We start from the raw sequence: 27622 nt of genomic DNA on the forward strand, positions 1-27622 counted from the left end.
GCCGAATCTGTCTCCTCACACAGCGATAGCGTGTGAGGAGAGAGATACTGTAAGTGAACAAAAAAAAACTTTTCTGCCATCTGTGCCCATATTTACCCTGCCAGTGCCCAGATCTACCCTGCCAGTGCCCACCTGTGCACCGTCAGTGCCCATCTGTGCACCGCTAGTGCCAATCGGTGCTCATCTGTACCAATCGGTGCCCATCTGTGCCGCCTCAGCAGTGCCCATCTGTGCCGCCTCAGCAGTGCCCATCTGTGCACATCTGCAATAAATCTGCACATCTGTGCAATAAATCAGTGCCCATCTGTGCCGACTCAGCAGTGCCCATCTGTGCCGACTCAGCAGTGCCCATCTGTGCCGACTCAGCAGCGCCCATCTGTGCCGACTCAGCAGCGCCCATCTGTGCCACCTCAAAAGCACCCATCTGTGCCACCTCAAAAGCGCCCATCTGTATAATCAGTGCACATCTGTGCCGGCTCATCAGTGCCCATCTGTGCCACCTCTGTGCTGCTTCAACAGTACACATCTGTGCCACCTCATCAGTGCACATCTGTGCCACCTCATCAGTGCCCATCAGTGCTACCATGGCTAAACTAGTCTTTTCCGTTGAGGAGGCGTACCAAATTATTTCCACGGCTGACGAGAGCAACGGGGAGCTCTCCTCTTCAGATTCCTTTTCAGATTCGGATTCCGAACCCGACATAAATTATGAGCCAGTCCTCAGCAGTGAAACACTGACTGAATCCGAGGAGGAAGATATCCGGCCCATCAAACGAAGGCGTTCTAGTGAGGCAGTGCCGTCCACCAGCACCGTAGTGCCGTCCACCAGCACCGCAGTGCCGTCCACCAGCACTGCAGTGCCCCGGCAAGAAAGGCCAAGTACCAGTGGGGTGTCATCTCAGCCCCAAAGCGTTAGGAGCCATGCCGGCCTTCCCTATGCCCTTCAGAACCCCTTGTGGCTTCCTCCTAATTTAGGAGAGGCCAATGTTCCCCCTTTCACTGCCCAGCCAGGAGTCCAGGTGGACACGGAGAATTTTACCCCAATAGATTTTTTTAATTTAATTTTTACGGAGGATAGGTTGTCGTCAATTGTGGCCCAGTGCAACCTGTATGCACAACAATTTATTTTGCAAAATCCGACCTCTTGTTATGCCCGTCCCTACGAATGGAGAGACCTAACGGTGGAGGAGTTCAAGGTTTTTTTAGGCCTCACATTTAATATGGGACGCAACAAAAAAAATCAATTGCGTACCTACTGGTCAACCCACCCCCTCCACCACTCACCGCTCTTCTCCGCGGTAATGCCCAGAAGCAGGTATCAGATGATCTTGAGGTTATTACATTTCAGTGACAATTCCCAGTGCCTTGCACGAAATGATCCAAATTATGACCGGCTTTACAAAATTCGACCAATACTGCATTATTTTTCAGAAACATTCCCCAAATTGTTTACCCCGGACCAACACATGTGTGGATGAGTCCCTTATTAAATTTAGCGGCAGGCTTAGAATGAAGCAATTTATGCCCAGCAAAAGGGCCCGCTATGGGGTGAAGGTCTACAAATTATGCGACCGAGCCACAGGGTACACATATTCATTCATGGTGTACGAAGGGAAGGACACCCAGCTGCAGCCCCCTAATTGTCCGGACTACTTGGGATCCAGCGGAAAAATTGTTTGGGACCTCATATACCCCCTATTGGATAAAGGCTACCACCTGTATGTAGATAACTTCTACACATCTCTGTCCCTGTTCCACAACCTTCACCGGAAGAAGACGCCAGCATGTGGCACCGTAAAAAGGAATTGGAAGGGCTTTCCTTATTATTGTGTTTTTCTTATTATTGTGCAGAATGTCCTTCCCAACCAGGCCTCTGTATAGGCGACTGTTTTCGGCGTTACCATACTTCAATAAATTTTTAGTGAAGTATGGTAAACATAATCCTCAGTTCCTGCCTTCATACACCTTCACACCCCTTATGCCACTGCCTGCTCTGTAACTGACCCTGGCTTGTTATTTGACCACTCTTATGCCTGCCGATTTTGTACATACCGCTGCCTGATCTGGAACTGACCCTGGACTGTTATTCGACCATGCTTCTGCCTAACGATTCTGTACATATCTCTGCCTGATCTGGAACTGACCTTGGACTGTTTGACCATGATATTTGCCTGCCTCTTGGACTGATCTTGTATTCTGCAACTGGACTAGTGGGATTCAACACGGGGTCTCACATATGTGAGGGGCTCCAGTATAGTTTTTCTGGAAGAATACAATTTTCTTTGTTTTCTTATTACTAGATTAGGGTCTGGAGACTCGGAGGCTTCAAAGAGATTTGGGAGGGAGAAGCCTCTACCCCTATCCCCATTCTGTCCTGAACGAGGCTCTACTTCTGTCTGCTGCCTGTAGGACTTACTGCCATCATGCCGCACTGACCACACCACAAGGACCTGCCTACTACCAGGACCAATATTTTTGGCACTGCTGACATCTCTGCACTGACCCTGGACTGTAATATGGACAGTATCCCTGCCTGCTGCCTGAAAAACTGTGTTCGCTGTTGCTGACCAAGTCCCTGCCTGCTGCCTGGACCAGTGATATCCTCCTGTGGACAACAGCGCTTCTAAAACCACAGGTAATCTTTTCTTTACCCTTTGCTCAGCATAATGTATTTGGGGGTGTAATTCTTGGTATGTGCAGGCTATGTGTCCCTGGAACGCCGACGGTGTTTCTTGCATGTTGCGCCTCTGTATGTGGCCAGGCTGTGTAAACGTCTCACACATGTGGTATTGCCATACTCAGGAGGAGTCGTAGAATGTATTTTGGGGTGTTATTTTTGCTATGTAAATGCTATGCGTTGGAAATATCTTATAAACGGACAAAAAAAAATGCGTTTTCATTTTTTTCCACATTTTCCGAAAACTTCTGGAAAAAAATGAACCATTGAAAAGACTCATTATACCTCATAGATTATACGTTGGGGTGTTAGCTTTCCAAAATGGGGTCATTTTCTGGACGTTTCCATTGCCCTGGTGTTCCAGGGCCTTCAAAACTGTAATAGGTGGTTGAGAAATGAAATGTATAATTTATGCTCCTAGAATGCCTGAAGGTGCTACTTCAAAATTAGGCCTCTGTATGTGGTCAGGCTGTGTAAAAGTCTTACACATGTGGTATCGTTATACTCAGGAGGAGTAGGAGTATGTATTTTGAGGTGTTATTTGTGGTATGCACATTCCGTGTGGGAGAAATAAGCTATTACAATGAAAATTTTGTGAAAAAAAAAAAATCTTAATTTTGCTAAGAATTGTGGGAAAAAATTACAACTTAAAATAACTCACCATGCCTCTTACTAAATACATTGGAATGTCTACTTTCCAAAAAGGGGTCATTTGGGGGGCATTTGTACTTTCCTGGCTTGTTAGGGTCTCAAGAATGAAGATAGGCCTTAGTACATCAGATGTGATCTTTTTTTGCAAATCTTTGATTTGCACCATAGCTTGTAGACTCTATAAATTTCACACAGATCATATAATATGCAAAAATTTGGGTTATTTTTACCAAAGATGTGTAGTAGTATAAATTGTGGCCAAAATTTATGAAGAAAAATTGCTAATTTGCTAAATTTTGGCCACAGAAACGAAGAAAACTTAATTTTTTTTCAAAATTTTCGGTCTTTTTTCATTTATAGCGCAGAAAATAAAAAACCGAGAGGTGATCAAATACCACCAAAAGAAAGCTCTATTGGTATGAAGAAAAGGACAAAAAAATCATTTGGTTACAGTGTTGCATGACTGAGTAATTGTCATTCAAAATGTGAGAGCACTGAAAGCTGAAAATTGGTCTGGGACTGAGGGGGGTTTAAGTGCCCAGTAAGCAAGTGGTTAAAGAATAAGTTCAGATCTATTTTTAGGGCCTTGAATATATTATGATCATATAAAAGAGATTCGTCTAACCTTCATGATCTTTGCCTATCCGGTATGTCCTCTAAGTCTAAGGTTGCCATAACCGGGGCATGGTCCGCAAGGGTTATTGATTTCACTTCCACTTTCCTTAACCCTTATAAAAGCTGGTGATCCAGGAAGATATAGTCAATTCTTGAGTAGGAGGAGTGTATATATAATATGTAAAGTCCTCCCCCCTAGGATGCGCAATTCTCCATACCTCCCTAATTCTTATTTTTATTTTTTTTGATAGGGGAATGGGTATGCTTCCAGGTTTTCCCTCTTTTTCCTCTTTTTTTTTTTTTTTTTTTTGATAGTTAGTAACTCGGCCCAGGAGAATTAAGAGGATATGCCGTGGTGTAGATTAATTTTTGTATCTAAACATATGTTAAAGGATCAATCTATTCAAGTACCTAATGTAATTTTTCTATGTATTTGTGTACCTTGAAAATGTTGAGTATTATTATGAATGATTTGCAAATTGTTTTGCAAAGTATGTTAGATTTTTTTAATGTGAAAAATGTAATAAAAATAATTGGAAACATTACTAGTAAAAAAAAAAAAAATTATTACGAAAAATGCCATAAAACTTTGAAAATTAAAAATTTGTAGACTCTATAACTTTTGCGTAAACCAATCAATATACGCTGATTGTGTTTTTTTTTTAACCAAAAATATGTAGAAGAATACATATTGGCCTAAGCTGAAAAAAAAAATTAATATATTTTTGGGGATATTTTTTACAGAAAAAAGTTAAAAATAATGCTTTTTTTTTTTTTTTCAAAATTGTTGCTCTTTTTTTGTTTATAGCTCAAAAAATAAAAACCGCAGGTGATCAAATGCCACCAAAAGAAAGCTCTATTTGTGGGAAAAAAAGAACGTCAATTTTGTTTGGGAGCCACTGTGCACGAACGCGCAATTGTCAGTTAAAGCGATGCAGTGCCGAATGCAAAAAGTGGTCTGGTCTTTGGCCAGCCAAATGGTCTGTGGCTTAAGCGGTTAATCTTTAAAATACACATTATTGACATGGCATGTTAAAAACAAAAAAAACATGGTGTTTGGTCTAAACGATGCTCACACCACTTAACACAACCAACTATTACAACAGCGGAACAGATCGATCAATGATTAAAAATGAGATGATATCAAATGGAAGGAGCAGCTGGTTGGTGGTAGAGACGTAGTGAAGAAAACGCTACATGTTACGTGTCCTTAAGTGCTTCTTCAGGAGCTTGCAGTCTAATATATACATGAAAACAATAAAAATTTAAAAAACAAATACAGCTGCGAATAATGTATCAGAAATGAGAATGTAACAATCAATAATAGTGTAGACAAAAACTAACATGTGAATGTGTCTGCCCCTCACTCGGGAGCCCCCCCCCACAAAAAAAATAACCCTTAGGAAGCATCCAAGCCAGAAAGCACTGTACAAATGTGATCTCCTAAGGCAGGTAACAGCTAGTAGAAAATAGGGAAGAAGCATACTTACTGTGCATAGTATGCAAAACAATATACGCAGGCAAACCTGGTGGGATAATCCACCAATCAGTGCTTTCTCATGCCTTAAGTAATATAGAGCTTTAGAAGCTATAGAGCTTTAAGTGTAGGGGGCTAGTAGAGCTCCAACAGTGTTAAAGCTAAAAGGAAACAAACTGCAAAATTGCGCTTACTTTGTGGTTTTTGGTGTGGTTTTTGAGTCACTAGTCCTTTAACCACTTCAGCCCCAGAAGATTTTGCCCCCTTCCTGACCAGAGCACTTTTTGAGATTCGGCACTGCATCGCTTTAACTGACAATTGCACATGCGACGTTGCACCCAAACAAAATTGATGTCCTTTTTTTTCCCCCACAAATAGAGCTTTCTTTGGGTGGTATTTGATCACCTCCTGCGTTTTTTTTGGGCTATAAACAAAAAAAGCAACAATTTTGAAAAAAAAAATTAAATTTGTTTTACTTTTTGCTATAATAATTATCCCCCAAAAATATATAAAAAATCTTTTTTTTCCCTCAGTTTATGCTGATATGTATTTTTCTACATATTTTTGGTGAGCAAAATCGCAATAAGCGCATATTGATTGGTTTGCACAAAAGTTGTAGCGTCTACAAAATATGGGATAGTTTTGTGGCATTTTTATAAGTTTTTTTTTTTTTTTATTAGTAATGTCGGCAATCTGTGATTTTTATCGGGACTGTGACATTATGGCGGACACATGGGACACTTTTGACACTATTTTGTGTAAATGACACTGGCAGGGAAAGAGGTTAACCACTAGGGGGCGATGAAATGGTTAAGTGTGTCCTAGGGAGTGATTCTAACCATGGGGCAGCTTCAACTCGAATGACATCAATCACTGCTTCCAATGACAGGGAGCCGTGATCTATGTCATGACACAAGGAAGAACGGGGAAATACCTTGTTTACATAGGCACTTCCCCGTTCTGTGGCTCCGTGACACAATCACCGGGAGATCAGCGGACTAGAGTTCGTCAGTCCCGGGGGCACGATCACGCTGTACGCGGCAGGCGCGCGCGCACCTTAGAGCCCCGACTCTTAACGAGGACGTACAGGTACACCCATTTGCCCACCGCTGCCATTGTGCTGATGTATATCGGGCGTGCAGCGGTCGGGAAGTGGTTAAATACCGCACGCGCAAAATCACAGCAAAAAAGCATAGGTGTTTTTGCACTGGATCAGTGTGAAAAGTAGCCTTACAGATTTATTTGGCTTTCTTGGTAGAAAGGCAAGATGGTAATACTTATGAATTTTACATTCTATTCAGTTTTATAAAGCATTATCACAATACAGCAGATGAGGCTAAACCACTTTACTAGGTTGTTGTTTGTGGATCCTTTTGCTTTACTCAAGGGAGAGCAAGTAATGCTGCTTGAAAGATTTATTGTATCCTAGAGCTGTAAATAACAAGAAGCTGATTGCTTGGGGTGTAGACGGATTATCAGTTGTGTGATCTTCTATTGAAATTTCATTTTTAATATCACACCTTTGCTAGGTGGGTGACTGAAACATAAAATCAACATCTTGGACCAAACAAATTGTATTTTGTTGTTACAGTTGATAATGAAGAGGTGAATTATACTGTGATAGACCAGTTCCAGACTATATTTCAACCAACAGTAAGTTCTTATAAGCATTGATATTATGTTACACATGTATTCTGTGCTTTTCATAAAATTATAAATGCAATACAAAATTTGCAGATTATGTAGTTTAAATTGAAGGCGTTTGATCGTATTTCTCTTTAGATGTAATGCTGGGTACACAAGGGATAAAAATCTTTTGAAAACAGTCGGTTCGGCAGTTACCAGACAACTTTCGGCCCATTTGTACATCTTCTTGTCCGACAGAAGCCGACTTGCAGGCTGCGAGCGCTGACCAGTGTGTTCTGGCAGGGGGGGGCAGTCCCCTTGTTAGAACACAATAGCACAGCAGGGGAGATCGCTGTACTAATTTCGCATAGTTAATACAGCAACCTTCTCAGTTTTTATTTTTTTCATTCATCCCGCTGGATTGAACAAAGAAATCTTCCGGTGTGTACCAGGCTTAATAGTAGAATAATATGAATGTTTGGCAACTTAGGACATTTTAGGCTTGGACTGCAGCAAATCGGCCCATGTAAGGTGTAAAACCTGACCCCTCCCCCGAATACATATCCAGCTAAACATACAGTTAAGGTAATAAATGGGGATCTGTTCACCTGAAAAGTGATATTGCTGTTGAATCAAACCTGTGTTATAAAACATTTATATAGTGCTGCCAACTTACACATGCTTTACATACTGTACATTCACATCAGCGACCCTGCAGTCCATTAAGAACAAAAAGCCGTCAACTGCAAACGCTGATGATACTTGGAGTTGAAGTCATCCACAGGAAACTGAATGCATGATGCGGCTGTGTGGGTGCACCCTTGCATATTATTTTCAAATGGCAGCTGTGGGTTCTGGGAGAAGATCCCCCACTCACTATCACTGGGAGAGGCTGCAGGTGCTGGAACTTGTTTAATGTTTCACCCCTTATGCAGGTGTAACCTTTTTCAAGAGGTAAACTTATTCTTTAACCTTCACATGCAGAAAAAGCTGTGAAAATGTTGAATATCCTCCCTCGAATAACTATTTCTGGCCAGCTCATTAGCTTGTTTTAAAAAAGAGCTGGATGCATTCCTAAATGCACAAAATATAACTGAATGCAAATTTTTTGAGGTAATAACACAGGGGGTAGTTGATCCAGTGAATATCCGATTGTCTCCTAGTGGATCAGGAAAGAATTTTTCATCCCCCACGGAAGCAAATTGGACCATGCCTTTTATTGAGGTTTTTTGCCTTCTTTTGGATCAACTATGTTTATAATATAGTGTATATGGAGGTTTTCTGTGTGTCTTTTTTTTTTTTTTTTTTTTTCAACCTGATTAACTGAGCAACTACCGGTATCTATGTAACTGTGACTTTCTGCAGTATCGCATAAAAGTGAGTACACCCCTCACATTTTTGTAAATGTTTTATATCTTTTCATGTGACAATACTGAAGAAATTAAACTTTGCTACAATGTAAAGTAGTGAGTGTACAGCTTGTATAACAGTGTAAATTTGCTATGCCCTCACAACAATCAACACACAGCCATGAATGTCTACACCACTGGCAACAGAAGTGAGTACACCCATAAGTGAAAATGTCCAAATTGGGCACAAATAGCCATTTTGTTCTCTCCGGTGTCATGTGACTCATTAGTGTTACAAGGTCTCCGGTGTGAATAGCGAGCAGGTGTGTTAAATTTGGTGTTATCGCTCACTCTCATACTGGTCACTGGAAGTTCAGCATGGTACCTCATAGCAAAGAACTCTTTGAGGATCTAAAAAAAAAAGTGTTGTTGCTTTACGTGAAGATGGCCTAGAGACCCTGAAACTGAGCTTCAGCATGGTGGCCACGACCATACAGCAGTTTAACAGGACAGGTTTCACTCAGTACAGGCCTCGCCACGATTGACCAAAGAAGTTGAGTGCACATGCTCAGCATCATATCCAGAGGTTGTCTTTGGGAAATAGACATACGAGTGATGCCAGCATTGCTGCAGAGGTTGAAGTGGTGGGGGGGTCAGCCTGTCAGTGCTCAGACTATACACTGCACACTGCATTAAATTGGTCTGCATGGCTATCGTCCCAGAAGGAAGCCTCTTCTAAATATGATGTACAAGGAAGCCGCAAACAGTTTGCTGAAGACAAGCAGACTAAGGACCTGGATTACTGGAACCATGTCCTGTGGTCTGATGAGACCAAGATAAACTTTTTTGGTTCAGATGGTGTCGAGCATGTTTGGCTGCAACCATGTGAGGAGTACAAAGATAAATGCGTCTTGCCTACAGTCAAGCATGGTGGTGAGAGTGTCATTGTCTGGGGCTACATGTGTGCTGCCTGCACTGGGGAGCTACAGTTCATTGAGGGAATCATGAATGCCAACATGTACTGTGACATACTGAAGCAGAGCATGATCCCCCTCCCTTTGGCGACTGGGCCACAGGGCAGTATTCCAACATAATGACCCCAAACACACCTCCAAGACGATCAATGTCTTGCTAAAGAAGCTCAGGGTAAAGGTGATGACCTGACCAAGTATGTCTCCAGACCTAAACCCTACTGAGCATCTGTGAAGCAAACTCAAACCGAATGTGGAGGAGCACAAGGTCTCTTAAAATCCACCAGCTCCATGATGTCATCATGGAGGAATGGAAGAGTATTCCAGTGGCAACCTGTGAAGCTGTGGTGAATTCCTTACCCAAGAGGATTAAGGCAGTGCTGGAAAGTAATGGTGGCCACCAAAATATTGACACTTTGGGCTCATTTTGGACCTTTTCACTTAGGGGTGTATTCACATTTGTTGCCATTGGTTTAGACATTAATGGCTGTGTGTTGAGTTATTTTGAGAGAACAGCAAATTTACACTTATACAAGCTGCACACTCACTAATTTATGTTGTAGGAAAGTGTAATTTCTTCAGTTTTGTCACATGAAAAGATATAATAAAATATTTACAAAATTGTGAGAGATGTAATCACATTAGACCCCTTTCACACATTGAGGCCATTTTGTTTCATCACTTCAGTCACTTTTTTTTCAAAGAAAACAGATTATGTTTTGATTTTACATCAGTTTTTTTACATCTGTTGGATAGAATCCTTAAACTTTTTTTCATGCAAAAACAGACCTTTTGCTCATTTTTCATCCAATACATTTTTTTTAACGTAAGAAAAAATAGTACTTTTTTTTATTATTATTTAAGTTTTATTGGTTTTAATTTTTAAAACAGACAAAGGAAGAATGAAATACAAACAGAGAAAACTGTCTTATACAGTACGTATATATTCAGCTTAATTAAATTCAACATTCATCTTATCTCCCATCTTCTTTCCCTTATGTCCCCTATCTCCCACCCCCCCCTCCCGTCCACCCCGCGTTCTGTTGGCCCGCCATCCTCTACTTATTCCGCTAATGCCTGGATGTAGTTTTCAGTCTTTTTGAATGATCTCCACTTTTCCCATGTTGCCCAATATCTATTCATTTGATTATTTTCCATTTTGATTAAGTGTTCCATATTGTTAATAAATTCAATTCTCTTTATCCATTCTCTAATTGTTTTTTTTTTTTTTTTTTTTTAACTTGTAACCAGTTTTTGGGTATCAAAGCTTTTGCCGCATTGAGCAAAAGGTATCAACATTTTTTTTTTCCTTTTGATCTATTTTTTTTTAAATGTTGGTTACCACTTTTTTCCTCTACCCCATAAAACAGACATTCCCAGGGACTATATGGTATTTTTTCCCCTGTTATTAGTTCTATGTAGTCTAATATTTTATACCAATATTGCTTTATCTCTGGACATTCCCACCATATGTGGTATGTTGTTCCGGGTAGTTTACATTCCCTCCAACACTGTATGGATCTAGAGGGGTCTATTCTATTTATTCTATCCGCTGTCATTTGCCATCTCATCATACACTTATAGTTAACTTCCATAGACATTGTATCCGATACATCTGCATCTCGTCTACTTTTGTACTCATATCCTGTTCCCATTTTGCTATAGCTGGTATGCCTTCTCAGACCTCTATTTCTGAAAGAATTTTGTGTACTCTTGACATACAGTGCTTTACTTTTACCTTGGAATTACAAAGCTTTTCTTTTGGTGTTAAAGTATTCTCGTCCCTTATAGGTTTTGGGATTGAATTAACGAAATGTTGAATCTGTAGGTATTGCCATTCTTTTAGATTTTGCCAACTATGCTTCTTTATTATATCTTGTTTTGACATTAAATCCCCTCCACAAGTGATATCCTTTAACTGAGCATTTTTCATTTGTTTACCTAATTGTGTGCCCCTTCCTGGGATGAAAAAATCTGTGCCCTCTAGTGGAATTAATGGAGAGTTATATACCCATTTATTTCTCCGGTGTAGTGCATCCCATAATTTAAGTGTCGTTAAAGTGATTTCATGAGCCTTATTACTACCATTCTAAATTTTGGCGGGATCCAAATATTTTTTTGTAATTGTGTACCTATAAGTGATTCTTCCATTTTTACCCACCTCTTCGTCGTGGCTATGTTAGCCCACTCCACCAATCTCGCCAAAGTAATTGCAAGATAATATCTAGATGTGTCTGGCAATGCCATCCCCCTGCTTTTTTTTTTTTTCTAGTTAATATATTATAACTTATCCTAGATTTTTTATTTTGCCATATAAATTTTTAAAAAAGTGTTTTTATTACTTTAACCACTTCCCGACCAGCGCACGACGATGTATGTCGGCAGAATGGCACGGGCAGGCATATTGGCGTACAGGTACGTCCAATATTCAATGCCGCCCTGCCATCGGGAGCGCGCTGGTCGGGACCCCCGTGAGTCCGGTCGCGGGACCCGCGGACTCTATCGCCGCGGGCATCCCCGCGATCGTCTCACGGAGCGGCCGAATGGAGGAAATGCTGTGTAAACAGCATTTTTCCATTCTGCCTAGCAACTAGTGACGCTGATCTCTGCTCCATGTGATTGGAGCAGAGATCAGTGTTCACTAAATGAAAGCCCAACCCCCCCACAGTTAGTAACACACCCCTAGGAACACTTAACCCCTACACTGCCACCCACTGGTTAACCCCTTCACTGCCAGTGTCATTTACACAGGAATCACTTCATTTATATAGCAGTGATTACTGTATAAATGACAATGGTCCCAAAAATGTGTCAAAAATGTCCGATGGGTCCCCCACAATGTCGCAGTCACAATAAAAATCGCTGATCGCCGCCATTACTAGTAAAAAAAAAAAATAATAAAAAATTATTAATAAAAATGCTATAAAACTATCCCTATTTTGTAAACGCTATAACTTTTGCGCAAACCAATCAATCGCTTATTGCGATTTTTTTTTTTACCAAAAATATGTAGAAGAATACGTATCGGCCTAAACTGAGGGAAAAAAATGTTTTTTTATATATTTTTGGGGGATATTTATTATAACAAAAAGTAAAAAATAATGCGTTTTTTTCAAAATTGTCGCTCTATTTTTGTTTATAGCGCAAAAAATAAAAACCGCAGGGGTGATCAAATACCACCAAAAGAAAGCTCTATTTGTAGGAAAAAAAGGACGTCAATTTTGTTTGGGAGCCACGTCGCATGACCGTGCAATTGTCAGTTAAAGCGACGCAGTGCCGAATCGCAAAAAGTGGTCTGGTCTTTGACCAGCAAAATGGTCCGGTCTGCAAGTGGTTAAAGAAACTATTTGGGATATTAATCGGAAGCATTTGGAGTTTGTAGGTGATTTTTGGTAAAACCACCATTTTCAACATATTGATTCTACCCATCCATGAGATTGATCCCTTTTTTATTTTCCTTAACACTGTTTTGATTTAATTTACTAGTGGAATATAATTGGCTTGATATAGTTCCTGGACCGTCTTTGTTATTTTTATACCCAAGTATGTTATTTCTTTTTTTTCCTATGTAAAGGGAAATTCCTGCTGTAATATCTTCTCCTCTTTATTATCTAGGCCTATATTCAATATTACTGTTTTTATAGGGTTTATTTTAAAATTTGAAAAAGCACCATATTCCCTTATTTCTTTTATTAAACTGGGTAAGGACAGTCTGGGATTTGTTATGTATAGGAGTATGTCATCCGCATATGCCGCCACTTTATGATTTTCTCCCCCCATCTTAACCCTCCCCCCATATTGACGTTATTACGAATCTTTGCAAATAATGGCTCCAGGGCGATCACATACAGAAGGGGCGAAAGTGGACATCCCTGTCTTGTCCCATTTAGCATTTCGAAAGCGGATGACATACTCCCATTTACCCCTATTCTAGCTTTTGGTTGTGTGTATAGATTGTTTATCCATTTCAGCATCTTTGGACCCAGACCTATTTTCCGAAGAGTTTCCGTTTATAAAACACCAATCTACTCTCGGCATCGATCGATACTATTACCATTGGGGGCTTATTTTCCTTATCTTTACCTATGAGTAGCAAAGTTCTCAGGCTGTTATCTCGTCCCTCCCTGAGATGAATCCTACCTGATCCCTGTTAATTGGTTCCGGCATCAGATTTTTTACTCTTGTTGCTAATACCTTCGCATATAGCTTTGTGTCCGTGTTCAACAACGCTATAGGCCGGTAATTAGAGCAAATGGATTTATCTTTGCCTGGTTTTGGTATTACTGTTATGTTCGCCAATAACGATTCTTTCCTCATATCCTCATCCTCTCCCAGGTTATTCCAATATTTACATAGTTCTGGGACCAATTGCTGCTGAAATTTCTTATAATACCTAAGTAAAGCCGTCCAGTCCTGGACTTTTCCCATTCGGTGTTTCCTTTATTGCTTTATGTATTTCATCTGGCCTGATAGGCTCGGCTAGGCTTTTGGCCATTTCTTCCGTTATTCTAGGTAGATCTGTTTCCCTTAGGTAATCTAGGATTTTAGCTTTCCTATTCTGCTTCTGTTCTTCTGTCTCAGTGCTTCTAATTGAATATAAGGCTCTGTAGTATGTTTTAAAAGCCTGTGCTATCTCCAATGTTCTAAATTTAAATTCCCCATGGTTTGTCTTTAATCTTTTCAATATAGTTTAAGGCTTTTTTTTTCACGTGCTAATCTTGCCAAATGTTTCCCCATCTTGTTCCCCCCACAGGTATCTTTCCTTAGCTACGTTTTTGTACACTTTTCTTCGCTCCTGTTCTATCATATCATTTAATTGTGCACGTTTTTGGGTGATCTCCTTGTATGTATTTTTATCTAGTTGTCTCTTATGTTTTTGTTCTAACTCATAGAGTTTTTTTTTAAATTATTAAATCTCATTTCGCTTTTTTTTTTCCCAGCACCTATGGAAATTAATTTGCCTCGAATTAGGGCTTTGTGTGCTTCCCATAGAGTTGCTTTAGAGACTTCTGTTGTGTCGTTTATTTTGAAATATTTTTCTATCTCTGTTTTTATGCTGTTCTCAGTTTCCTCATTGTCAATCAGAGCCTCATTGAGTCTCCAGGTCCCTTTTCTATGCTCCATTTCGCACTGTCTGATTTTGACTATCACCGGAGCGTGGTCCGATAGAGCAGGGCTCGACAAAACCCGGGCGCCAGGTCGCATTTGCGACTAGAATTAGCGAACTGGTGCCTGGGGCAGCACAGCTGGGGGTATGCTGTCGCCGCCGGCGGCCGGTAATTTAGCCCCCGGCTTTGAGGCCTTCTACGATCCTATGGTTCCTTCTGGAATCTGGCGCCCTCTTGTGGGGGCCGTTGGAATTACAACCAGCAATGCTAATGGATGCAATGCTAATTTTCCCTGCCTGCCAGCCTATCTTCCTTCCCTTTACTCAGAACCCCTAAAAATTATATATATATTTTATTCTAACACCCTAAAGAATAAAATGGTGGTCGTTGCAATACTGTCTGTCACACCGTATTTGCACAGCGGACTTACAAGCGCACTTTTTTTGGGGAAAATGTATTTAATAAAAAAAAAATAACAAGACAACAGTAAAGTTAGCCCAATTTTTTTTAATATTGTGAAAGATAATGTTGCGTCGAGTAAATCGATACCAAACATGTCATGCTTCAAAATTGCGCCCGCTCATGGAATGGCGACAAACTTTTACCCTTTAATATCTCCATAGGCGACATTTAAAAAATTCTACAGGTTGCACTTTTTAAGTTACAGAGGAGGTCTGGGGCTAGAATTATTGCTCTCACTCTACCGATCGCAGCGATACCTCACATGTGTGATTTGAACACCGCTTTCATATATGCGTTCACTTCTGCACGCAAGCTTGGCGGGACAGGGCGCGTTTAAAATATTTTTTTTTTTATTTTAACATTTATTTTTATTTTTTTCACTGTTCTTTAAAAAAAATAAAAAAGTGTGTCACTTTTATTCCTATTACAAGGAATTTAAAAATCCCTTGTAATAGAAAAAAGCGTGACAGGTCCTCTTGTATATGAGATCTGGGGTCAGAGAGACCTCACATCTCATATTTACACTAAAATGCAATTTAAAAAAAATTTGTCATTTGAAAAAAATAAATAAAATGTCCCTCTAAGAGCTATGGGCAATGACTTGGAGACAGATGAGGGGCTGGGAGCTATCTTCCCCTCACTCGTCTCCATGTCAGGCCAGGGACAGGTCCAGATCGCCGTCACGGACCCGGCTCCTAACTTTTTTAGCTGGCTCCTAGATTCCAAGCAAATTTGTCAACCCCTGCGATAGAGTGATGTTTCCTATCTGTATTTTTATTACATTTTCCTAAATTTCATGGTCTAGTAGTATATAGTCCAATCTCGCGTACGTGTCGTGAACCGAAGAGTAATACGTGTAATCCTTTACGCCCAAATTACATGTTCTCCATGCATCCACGAGCTGTTGTGTATGTAATTTTCTTTTTAATATTCTGTGTTGTTTAATTTCCTGGGGGAGAGCATATGACATGCTATCTATTTCGGGATTCATAGTAAAGTTTAAGTCTCCTGCTAATATCACTTGGCCTTCTTTATAGCTCTCTATAATATTCAAAATCCCATTCAGGTATTTTTTTGGGCCCTTGTTGGGACAGTAGATATTAACTAATGTATATTTTTTCTTAAGTATGTTTCCTTTTAAAAGTAGAAACCTCCCCTCTGGGTCTACCTTCATCCCTTCTAAAGACCATCTAACATTGTATGCTATTCCAATAGCTACCCCCCTAGATCCTTTAATCGGGGAATCTGCGTAGTACCAGGTTGGAAACCTTCTTGTATTTAACCGGGTATTAATGTCCGGGGGTAGATGTGTCTCCTGTAAAAAAAAAACAATATCCGCCAGATATCCCTCCAACTCTTAAAAAATATTGTACCTTTTTTTGGGAGCATTCATTCCTCTCACGTTATATGTTACTATCTTAAGTTCTACCATCCGACAAGTCTATATACTCTTATTTCATTTAATGGTTTTGGGCCAACAGCATTTCCCCCTCTTCGTTCCCACCCCCCTCCCTGCCCCCTCATTTGATGTAATTTTGACCCCATGGTCTGGGATTTCTTATCAGGAACCTCCTTGTTCCATTTGTCCCTAAGTCCTAGGGTGGAATTCTGTTCGGCCGTGTCGCCATCCATTTCGCCTATTACTTGCGAGACGATTACCCGACATGCCAGGATGATCTTCTCCCCCCACCTCCGCCCCGTCCCCCTCCCACCGTCTCCCCCCCCCCCCCCTCCTGTAAGGGGGGGAGGGGAGAGAAAGGGATGGAGCGAGGGGAAACGACCCAGGGGGACATGGACAGAGTAGCCATTACGCCCTTCCGACCATAATCACTTATCCCCGTCCCCTCCCCCATTACAGGAGAGGGGAGGGGGACCCGTCACCCCAGCCATCTCCCCCTCCCCCCGCCCCTACCCCCAGTCTACATCCTTGGTATTGGAATATCAAGTTTTTTACAATATTCTGTTATGTCTTCAACCTGTCTCAGTCTTACTGTCCGACCATTCTTTCTGCCTATTAGGCAAGCTGAGAAATCCCAATTATATTGCACCCCATTCTCAGTCAGCACCCCTAATAGCGGTTTTAGTTCTCTTCTTCTCCTTAAGGTATCTGGGGATAAGTCCTGGAACATCTGTATGATCTTTCCTTCATATTCTATTGGTGCATTTGCTCTTATATTCCTCCATATTTGATATTTGTCTTCTTCATTTTGAAAACGCACTATTACATCCCGTGGCGTGTCCCGTGGCAAATCCTTGGGTATCCTTAATCGATAAACCTTTTCGATATTTATTGGGTTTATTATATCTAGAGGTCGACCGATATATCGGCCGATATTTGCCGTTTTTTTAATAATCGGCATCGGCCGATTGTGCTGATAAAAAGCCGATTTAGAACTACAGCGGGACTTTGAAATGACTTCTGTAGAAGTCAGTGTAAGTTGCCTGAGTCGTCATAGAAACCCTTTCCTCCTCTCTGGGCAGCCTGCCAAGAAAAGAACAAAATGATACAATGTTTACACTTGAATGAATGAAGTCATCTCAGTGTGTAGAAGTTCTCAGTTTAAAGACTAAATCTTTTCTGACACTTGTTGCTTACAAGTAAAAATCCTGTATTTTCTGCCAGAAAATCACTTAGACCCCCCCAAAAATGATATATATTTTTTTAGCAGAGATCCTAGGGAATAAAATAGCGGTTGTTGCAATATTTTATGTCACACAGCATTTGCACAGAGGTCTTTCAAATGCACTATTTAAAAAATAAAAATAAAATAAAAACAGTAAAGTTAGCCCATTTTTTTTTTCGTCCAAAAGTTTTGACTACCTGTTTTTATTTAATATATAGGTTTATTTTTTTTAATCTAAATCATACATACAAGTAAACTGATTGGAGGTTTGTTATGTTTAAATGTAAGAAATTTTCTGTATCACTTATGAAGACTGCTTTCACACTGGAGCGGGCAGGCGTTGATGCTAAAATGCAAGTTTTAGCGGCTCTTTACCATCATTTTAGCGGTGCTTTTTGGCTGCTAGTGGGGCAAATATAACCCAGCTAGCGGCCAAGGAAGAGGTTAAATGCGCCCATGAAGCACTGCTGCCAAATCGCATTGCATGCGCTTCGGCAGTGGTGCCCATTCATATCAATGGGCAGGAGTGGTGGAGGAGCGGTACACATCACTCCAAACGTGCTGCTTGCAGGACTTTTTTTTTAAGATCCTGCCAGTGCATCGCCTCAGTGTGAAAGCACTCTGTCTTTCACACAGACTGCAGGGGGAGCCGTTTTGCAGGCACTTTACAGGCGCTATTTTTAGCCCAAAAGCGCCTGAAAAACGCCCCAGTGGGAAAGGTGTGTTAGATCAAGGGGGATTAAAAAAATAAATAATAATAAATAAAAAAGGAAAAAAAATAAATAAAATAAAATCGGCCTAACATATCGGCCCAAAAAAAATCGGCATCATATATCGGCTATCGGCCGCCATGATTTCTAAATATCGGCATCGGCCCGAGAAAAACCCATATCGGTCGACCTCTAATTATATCTTTATTCATCAATGGATTGCATATATTTTTTATTACGTCTGTTAGATCTTCTCGCTGGAAAGTATCCGGGACTCCGCGTATTCTTATGTTTTTTTCTTCTGTCCCTGTTTTCCTGGTCCTCTACTTTATACGCTTGTTCTAGATGTGCTTTTTTTTAGGAATACTATTTCTGCTTCTGATTTCTTTATTATGTTTGCATCTTTTTTCACTTTTTTTTTCCATATTTTCAACTCGTTCCAATATATGGGCGAGATTCTTATGTAATCTTTCCATTTCCATTTTCATAGAATTTTCCAGCACTGCAAACATAGAAATTATTTCTTTTTTTGTGGGCAAAGATGAGGGTTTTTCGTATTGAGTTGGGTAGGTCTGTGTACCTTCTGTTTCCTACTCTAATTCTACTAATTGCTCTGTCTCCACCTCCGGCGGTACATCTTGATCCTGTAAAGAATTGTTTTGTGCTTGCTGCTTTCTTTTTTCCTTATCCTTTTTTTCCTTTTCCTTTTTATCTTTATTTTCTGCTTGGGAGCTTCTTGTTTGTTGTTTTTCAGGTTGTTGTTTCTCCGTTCCCCCAGATTGTGTGACGTATTTATTCATTGGACCGGGGCTTATAACCAGGCTCCGCCGGGGTGATTTTGGAATAGCTCCTGACTTCGGTGTCTTTCCCTTCATTTGTCCGAGTGCTCTTGCTCAGTCCGATATATCACTTTTTATATCTCTATTGTTTCTGATCTTATTTTCTCTAGTCGTCTGTCCAGGACAGCACTAGAGAGATAGGCTCCACCTCCAGAGGCAGGAAACACAAACCAGATCTTTAAAGGGCGGTCTCCGTCCCTTCCCCTTCAGTCTTTGTGTTTCCTCCACCGGAGGAGGAGGCTGGATCAGGAGCTCCCCTTCCCCTGACGGTGGGATAGCCCATAAGAGACGGGGAAGGAGTTCGGATTACCTGTTGGTAAACGGACGTTTTTGAAGTCCTCCGGTCGGGTTGACTGCAGCTTCGAACCGGCGTTTTCCTTCTGAAGCCCGGGGAGGGCGTTCGTTTCCCCGCCTGACAATAGGTTCTAAATTGGCGCGAAGTCAGGCGGGGGGCGGGCACAGGCTTCGAGTTCCGGCCTGTGCATCACAGGAGGAGGATAGAGGACTTCCGGCAATCCACTACCGGTTCCGGGTCGCGCGGCGAGCGTGGACGTTCGGGACCTTGGCGGCTATTATAAAAAGCCGCAGCCACGAGGCGTTCGCACTGCATCGCTTTATCGCCATTACGAAGGAAAACCTCCAGGCGGTTAAGCGCGTGCTTCAAGCGTTCGTGCTGCATCGCTTCATCACCGTTACGAGGGGAAGCCTTCAGGCGTGCTCTGAACGAAATGGATGCAGTGGAGAGTGGCAGTGGAGCCGAACCAGCTCAGGTAGGCAAACACAGAGGTGTCTTGTACCTACAGGGCTGGGAGAGAGGGGGGGGGGGAGTAATGGACTAATCAATGCAAAGGCATTTTGAAATGGTCCAGGTGTATTTTTCCTCCCTCCCTCTCTCTCTCAAAACAGGATCCGGACTAAAGAGTCTTGCGAATCCTGTTAGCGGTTGGTGGGGTGCACATAGGTGTTTGGTGAAGGCGTCCTATTTTGCTAAAGGTTTCGCTGACGTTGGCTTGTTTGTTTTTTCCCTTCCTTCTTCTCTCCTTCTCTTGCCTTAGGCTCTGCCCAAAGAACCAGAGAGGTCAGGGGGGAAGAAGAGATGTCCTTCATGTATGGCTAAATTAAAAGAAGGATGGTCTAAGCCCCTTTGTAAACCATGCATAGACAAATTGGTCTATAAGGAAGCTACGGGAGCTTGTAAGGATTTGATTTCTGGAGTACAGAAAGAAATGGAGTCCATCAAAGCAATGTTAGCGAACCTTGAAACCCCAAAACCAGCCGCAGTCCCTTCTGCTTCCACCCCAGTTGTAGGTGACGAATCAGAGGAGGAGGAACTTGATTCTCTGGATGGCCTAAGTGAGGCGGCATCATCCAGAGATGTTCCTGTTCAAGGGTCAAGCTCTCCCAGATACAGGCTCTCACTCGAGGAGGTTGATGCCTTACTGGGGGTAATTTATGAGACGCTCGAAATCAGAGAGGAGCCAGTCTCCCTGTCCTTGCATGACCGGATGTATCAGACCCTTAAAACTGATTCAGTTAGGGTCTTTCCGGTTCATAGCACACTGATAGACTCAATCAAAAAAGAGTGGGAGGAACCAGAGAAAAAGTTATTTTTTCCTAAAAGCATGAAGCGGAGATTCCCCTTCAGCGAGGACCCCTCTTGTGTTTGGAATAAAGTGCCCAAGGTAGACGCAGCTTTTTCCCAGTGTGCAAAGTCAACAGATCTCGCCTTTGAGGACATGGGTGTTCTAAAGGAACCCATGGATAAAAGGATGGAAGTACTGTTAAAGAGGTCATGGGAAGTAACCATGAATAACTTAAAACCTGCAATGGCCACGACAATAGTGGCTCGCAACTTGGAGGTCTGGCTGGAACAATTACAGGGCCACTTGGAAGGGGGGACCTCCAGAAAGGAAATTCTGGATTCCCTTCCTATGCTACATAAAGCAGCAGGCTATATAGCAGATGCCTCTGCGGAGTCTGTTAAATTGTCAGCCAGGACCGCTGCCCTCGTAAATTCATCACGTAGGGCACTTTGGCTGAAGTCTTGGTCGGGAGACTCAGCCTCAAAAGTGAGGTTATGTGGCATCCCCTTTGAGGGAGACCTTCTGTTCGGACAGGATCTTGAGAAAGTCCTGGACCGTACTGCAGACAAGAAAAAGGCTTTTCCTGTCAAACCTAAGAAGACTACAGGCAAACGCTTTTTTCGTCCTCAAAGACAGGGACAGTCACAAGGACAGACCTCTAAGGAGTCAACCCCTAAGAAACAGTGGATGGGAGGAAAACAGAAAAGCAATCTCTTTTCCTCTTCTAAAAAAACCACTAAATCCCAGTGACGTGGTTCCTGTGGGGGGGAGACTGGGGCAGTTCCTCCCACAGTGGGAATACACTACTCCAAGTCCTTTTATCCGGAGGATCATCAGGGAGGGTTACAAAATACAGTTCACACACGTCCCACCTGCAAGGATGTGTCTGACCAAACCTCCCAAAGACCCCCAGAAAGCGTCAGCTTTGCTGTCGCAAATTGGCGATTTAATAGATCAGAGGGTTCTAGTGCCAGTTCCGCCACAAAAAATAAATCAGGGTTTCTATTCACACGTGTTTGTAGTAAAGAAACCGTCAGGCAAATTCCGGTTGATCTTGAATCTGAAGTTACTGAACAAGTGGGTAACTTACAGGAAATTCCGGATGGAAACAATTTTTACAGTGAGATCAGTACTCCCTCCAAATTGTTTCATGGCCTCTCTCGACCTAAGGGACGCGTATCTTCACATCCCGATTCGAGAAGACTCTCAAAAGTATTTGAGGATAGCGATTCTTTGGGGAAGTCAGATTCGATACCTCCAATTCAGGGCTCTGCCTTTCGGTCTGTCTTCTTCCCCCAGGATTTTCACCAAGGTCCTGGCAGAAGCATTGGCTCCCCTAAGACTGAAAGGGATCGCTGTCATACCGTACTTGGACGACCTTTTATTCTTTGCCCCCTCAAAGCTCCAACTGCAGGGAGATCTGAGGGTAGCTATCTCTTGTCTAAAAAGGTTGGGGTGGTTGATAAACCAAGAGAAGTCACACCTGATACCAACACAGGTCTTACAGTATCTAGGTTTTCTGGTGGATTCAGTGTCACAGAAAGTCTTCCTCACGGAGGAAAAAGTGATAAAGGTGAAAGACATGGTAACCTTCCTGCAGTCCAATCAGACAATTTCCATCAGGTCAGCTATGGCAGGGTTGGGCCTATTGGTGGCAACAATCCCTGCAGTTCCTTGGGCAAGAGCTCATTTCAGGTGTCTCCAGGCCAATATTCTGGGCAGCTGGGACGGGACACAAGAGTCCCTGGACAGGACTATCCATCTATCCTCAAAGACCAAAAGGTCTCTTTGGTGGTGGAAGAGAGAAGAGAACCTAGTACGGGGTCTTTGGTGGTCTCCTCCAGTGTCTGTTCGCATCACCACGGATGCCAGTGCTTGGGGCTGGGGGGCCCACTTGGGGTCGAAGGTAGCCCAAGGATGCTGGGGGAAGACACAGTCCCAGAGGTCAGCCAATTGGAGGGAGTTGCAGGCAGTCTGGGAAGCCTTAAGGGTGTTCGCCAGAGATCTGAAGGACCACCATGTACAGGTCCTCTCGGACAGTATAGTGACGATTTCCTACCTAAACAAGCAGGGAGGAACAAGATGCCCGTCCTTGATCAAGCTAACAAGTACGATCATGCATTGGGCAGAAGAAAACCTAAAATCGCTTTCAGCGGTCCATCTAAAAGGGGTGGACAACCACCTGGCGGACTTTCTGAGTCGACACCGGGTGTACGAATCAGAATGGTCACTAAACAGGGAGATTTTCCAGATGTTAGTGCGCAAATGGGGTCTTCCGGAAGTGGACTTGTTCGCCAGGAAAGCGAACACCCAGGTCCCAGTATACTTTTCCCTAGAGAGGGAGGCAGGGGCAAAAGGGATAGACGCTTTGGCACAAAGCTGGGCTTTTCACATTTGCTACGCCTTTCCCCCATTCAAGTTAATTCCTCTAGTCCTGAGGAAATTTTTGCAGGAACAGACCACATTGATACTAGTGGTTCCGTACTGGCCGAAGAGACCATGGTTCTCGGTGCTGCTGGGCCTGACAGACGAACCTCCCCTCATACTGCCCGAGAGGGAGGATCTGCTGTCTCAGGGTCCAGTTCTGCTACAAGAACTACAGACCCTAAAGTTATCGGCCTGGCGTCTGAAGAAAGTCTCTTGAAGTCTAAGGGACTCTCAGATAGGGTAATTAAAACACTTCTTGCTAGTAGGAAGAAGGTAACCCAAGCAATTTATGTTAAATACTGGAAAGTTTTTTGTTCATGGTTGGACACTAAAAAGGTGTCTATAAGTATCCCGACAGTCTTGGAATTTTTACAAGACGGTGTGGATAAGGGGCTGGCCATTAGTACCTTAAAGGTACAAATTACGGCCCTGTCTGTTTTTTTGGATCAACCTCTGGCGATAGACCCGCTAGTTAGCAGGTTCTTTAAGGGGTTGACCAGGATTAAACCTGTTCCTTTCAAAATTTTACCCAAATGGGACCTGTCAATTGTGTTACAGGGATGGGTAAAAAAGTCTCTGGAAGAAGAACCTTCCTTGAGATGGATCACGCTTAAAACGGTGTTCCTAGTGGCTATTTCCACAGCCAGACGCATTAGCGAGCTTCAGGCACTTTCGGTGAAAGAGCCGTTTTTACAAATTTTTGAGGATAGGCTGGTGTTGCGCACGGACCCTGGGTTTTTACCCAAAGTAGTGACAAAATTCCACAGAACACAGGAAATTGTTTTGCCTTCGTTCTGTGGGTCTCCCACTAATCCTAAGGAGGTTGAGTTCAGCCAACTGGATGTGAGAGCCTGTGTCTTACAATATCTGGAGATGTCAAAAAACATTAGAAAATCAGATGCATTATTTGTTTTACATGCGGGTAAAAAATTGGGGTCACAAGCTTCAAAAAATACAATTGCAAGGTGGATCAAACAAGCTATTGTAGAAGCCTACAAAGGAATGAAAATGGAATGTCCTTTTTCCCCCATGGCTCACTCCACACGGGCGCTATCGACCTCATGGGCAGAGCGAGCTGGAGCAACACCAGAACAAATTTGTCGAGCAGCAACTTGGTCAAGCTACTCGACGTTTATGAAGCATTACAGATTGGACCTTATCTCAGCGCAAGACCAGGCGTTTGGGAGAAAGGTCCTTCAAGCGGTAGTCCCCCCCTAATCTGGTAAGTTCTCGTTGATCCTCTCTAGTGCTGTCCTGGACAGACGACTAGAGAAAACGAGAGTTAGACTTACCGGTAACTCTGTTTCTAGGAGTCGTCCAGGACAGCATGGATTCCCTCCCTATATGCTGTTATAATGCTGGACAAGTGTTTTTGTCGTTACAGAAGCCGTTTCCGGGGAAGTTCTCGTTTACAAGACTGAAGGGGAAGGGACGGAGACCGCCCTTTAAAGATCTGGTTTGTGTTTCCTGCCTCTGGAGGTGGAGCCTATCTCTCTAGTGCTGTCCTGGACGACTCCTAGAAACAGAGTTACCGGTAAGTCTAACTCTCGTTTTTTATTATAATGTCAGTTTAAAGTATCTATATTTGGCCAAACACTCTTTTTCCGTACCTCAGGGAGAGTCCTTTTACTCTACGGTAATATGAAGGTATATTCCAGAGTTATTATATCTAAAATTGCTTTAATTTGCTTATATGTAATATATTTATTTCCCCCCCCCCCCCTTTTTTTTTTATAGGTCCTGGTTTTAACCGTCAACTAAAAAAGTTTTTTTTTATTTCCTTGTTATAAAAGTCAATACACAGGGGCGGTGCAAACAAGCGCCAAATATTCAATACCAGTATTCAATGTCCCCCTTCAACCATACGGCCCACCTTGTTCTTTGCAGTACATTTACTCTATTTTGTGACGTTGCCGTACGTCCAAGTTGTTGCATAAACAAGAGATGGAAAAAAACTAAAGAGAGAGTCCAGCAAACAGGAAATCAAAAGCCCTTTCCTTTTTTCTTTTTTGACAGTCTATTTTTATTCGTAAAGTGCGAATGATCACCTTCAGTGAGCTCCTTTTTTTTCTCTCCTTCGCCCTCTTCCGCTACTTTGCCATGTTATTGCTGACTCTGTTTTCTGCCTAATGCTGCAAACCGCCTCGGTATATTTCTGCTACCAATATCGGTTGGAAAGCGCCACTGTACAGTTACTTTGAACACACAATATCTCTCCAACTTTTTATATTGATATTAAAGGGTGATGCGCTTATTATTTTCCATTAAGTCACAGCGAAAAATTTGCAGCACTGACCTCTACAATTTTTCACCTTCGCCTTCCTCCTGTCTAAGGCTTAGGAGGACTTCTAGTGGCTATTTTTCAAAATATCCAGGGGGTTATCCAGTCTTTTCAATTTTTTACAATATAAATCCACATACCAGTTCATCCAGATTTCCGTCTGGGGTCACTCTCTGGGCGTCCTCCGCCAGCTCTATTACAGCACAGGAACTTCTCATGAAGCTTTGGCGTCTCTCTCTGTCCACTCTGTCTTCTAGGCTGCACTCATTATAGTGCAATTTCCTCTTTCACCAGCAGAGGGCGCATGGAGCCGTTGTTTGTCTCCGTGGATCCGAGGATCTCCGACCTCGCTCGGGACACCGAGACGTCACATAAGCGCCGATTCTAGCGGCTGCACGAAACCTCCGCTGAGCGTCCAGGGGATGACCGAGGTATAGGGGATGCAGTAGACAACGGGGGAGAGCAGGGCGAGGGGGAGAGGCTACCGCAGGTACGCCGGAGCCAGCTTTAGGCAGGACGGAGCGGCTGCATCACCGCCATGAGGGGAGAACCGATCCACACCTGCACATACTAGGTATGGACACGCTGCCGCACGAGACTCCTCCCCCTCATGCCGCTTTAGTACTTTAATCAATTCCAAACAACTGATGTTGACGGAAGGGGATGTAATTGGATGTGAATGGATTATCATCACATTGCCCAGGTACCTTGTAATAGCTGTGGACGAATCACAGATTACCCCCTTCCCGCCGAGCGTACACAGATGTGCGTACTCGACTTCTTCCCGGTACAGTTTTTCACAGCGGGCGATTGGCTTTCCAGCCATAACAACCGATGCGGCTAAAAGCCACTCGACTGTTATGCCGGAGGAGCGGGAGGGGACGTTCCCCCCCCCCCCCCCCCGCTGCCTCCCGCCGCTCCTACCGGTGCTCCCGCTCAATCGGGAGCGCTGATGCACAATCCGATGCCTCCGGCTGCTGGGCAGGGACTAGCATGAAGCCGTAAGCGGCTTCATTCCAGTCTCCTAATAGTAAACACGGAAGTGACGTCATTACGTCATTTCTCGTTTACTCGGCTGCCAATGGCGCCAGATTTAAAAATATATATAGTATTCAGAGTTGCCGAAAACGGCGATCTGAATACTTTGAAGTATAAAGGAGGGATCGAGGGTCTTTTCTTAAAGAGTACCTGTCACTAGGGCTGCAACTAATGACTAGTTGGCCGATTATTTAGATTAATTGGTTAATAACCTTTAAAAAAAAAAAAAAAAAAGTGGGTCAAATTGATGTTCATTCTCAACCACAGTGACAGGAAAATTTTGAAATAAAAAATTTCTTAGTCAAAGGAATTTTCAGACAGTTTATGTGGTTTGCATTCAGAAATTGCATTAATTTTAAAAACAGAATGTTAAAAACAAGTGAAAATATCAAACAACATTTTTTCATTCAACGAATGTACAAAGATTTTTCGCCTGAATATTCTCATCTGAAAATTGATCCATATGGCCAGCATAAGGCACGGTACACACCTATGCAGTTTGCTTTTGATCTGTTTCTGCAGTGCTTTTTGCTGTACGTTTTGATTTTTACACATGTGATTTTACTGCAATTTACATTTTTGCATTTTTTTTGGGCAGATTAAAAAACACAAATTGATGCAAAAATGCATTACATGCTTTTCTGCAGCTTCTCCATTGAAGTATATTGAACCAATGACGCACCATTTTGCGTTAAAATTCCCTGACCCTTTCAGATGTGAACATGTCATATAGGAAACCATGTAAATAAACTGTACTGCCTTTCTGCAAAAAGCACCAACACATAGATGTGAACCAGGTCTAAGACGTTTACTAACATAATGGGGTTAAAAAAACTAAAATTAGCTCTTTATAGTAGAAAAAAGCAGATAATCACTACTGTAAGGGGTTCATTTTTTACTGTAGAACAGTGAAAGTAATATTTACAGTAGTAATTTGCTCTTTTTGTACTATAAAGTGCTAATTTTTTGTTTTTAACCCCATTATGTTACTGACCGATTATGAAAATAGTAATCAATTAATTTCATAATCGATTAATTGACGATTAATCGATTAGTTGTTTCAGCCCTACCTGTCACCACCTGTTACTCTCACAGGGGAGGTTTACATTCCTTGTGACAGCAATAAAAGTGATCAAAATAATTATTTTTAAAAAAAATATTTTTTAATATTTAAATAAATGAAA

At 42.3% G+C, this 27622-nt stretch overlaps 2 protein-coding genes across 3 annotated transcripts in view; both read left to right on the forward strand.

Annotated features, from left to right (window-relative positions):
- EXD1 (exonuclease 3'-5' domain containing 1) overlaps positions 1–27622 on the forward strand; it is a 618256-nt gene that overhangs the window by 336815 nt on the left and 253819 nt on the right. For both annotated transcript variants that reach the window (XM_077464920.1, XM_077464919.1), the window contains one exon: positions 7012–7073. In XM_077464920.1, coding sequence (XP_077321046.1) covers positions 7012–7073 — 62 coding nt within the window. The remainder of the gene's footprint in view (positions 1–7011; positions 7074–27622) is intronic.
- Positions 22703–24676, forward strand: LOC143943268 (uncharacterized). The gene is made up of 2 exons (XM_077464918.1): positions 22703–24341; positions 24504–24676. The coding sequence occupies exon 1, from the start codon at positions 22775–22777 to the stop codon at positions 24335–24337; it is 1563 nt and encodes a 520-aa protein (XP_077321044.1). The 5' UTR covers positions 22703–22774; the 3' UTR covers positions 24338–24341; positions 24504–24676.

Source organism: Lithobates pipiens, unplaced genomic scaffold (assembly GCF_037356315.1).
Source record: "Lithobates pipiens isolate NorthernLeopardFrog02 unplaced genomic scaffold, aLitPip1_a1.2 Scaffold_30, whole genome shotgun sequence".
Lineage (NCBI taxonomy): Eukaryota > Metazoa > Chordata > Amphibia > Anura > Ranidae > Lithobates > Lithobates pipiens.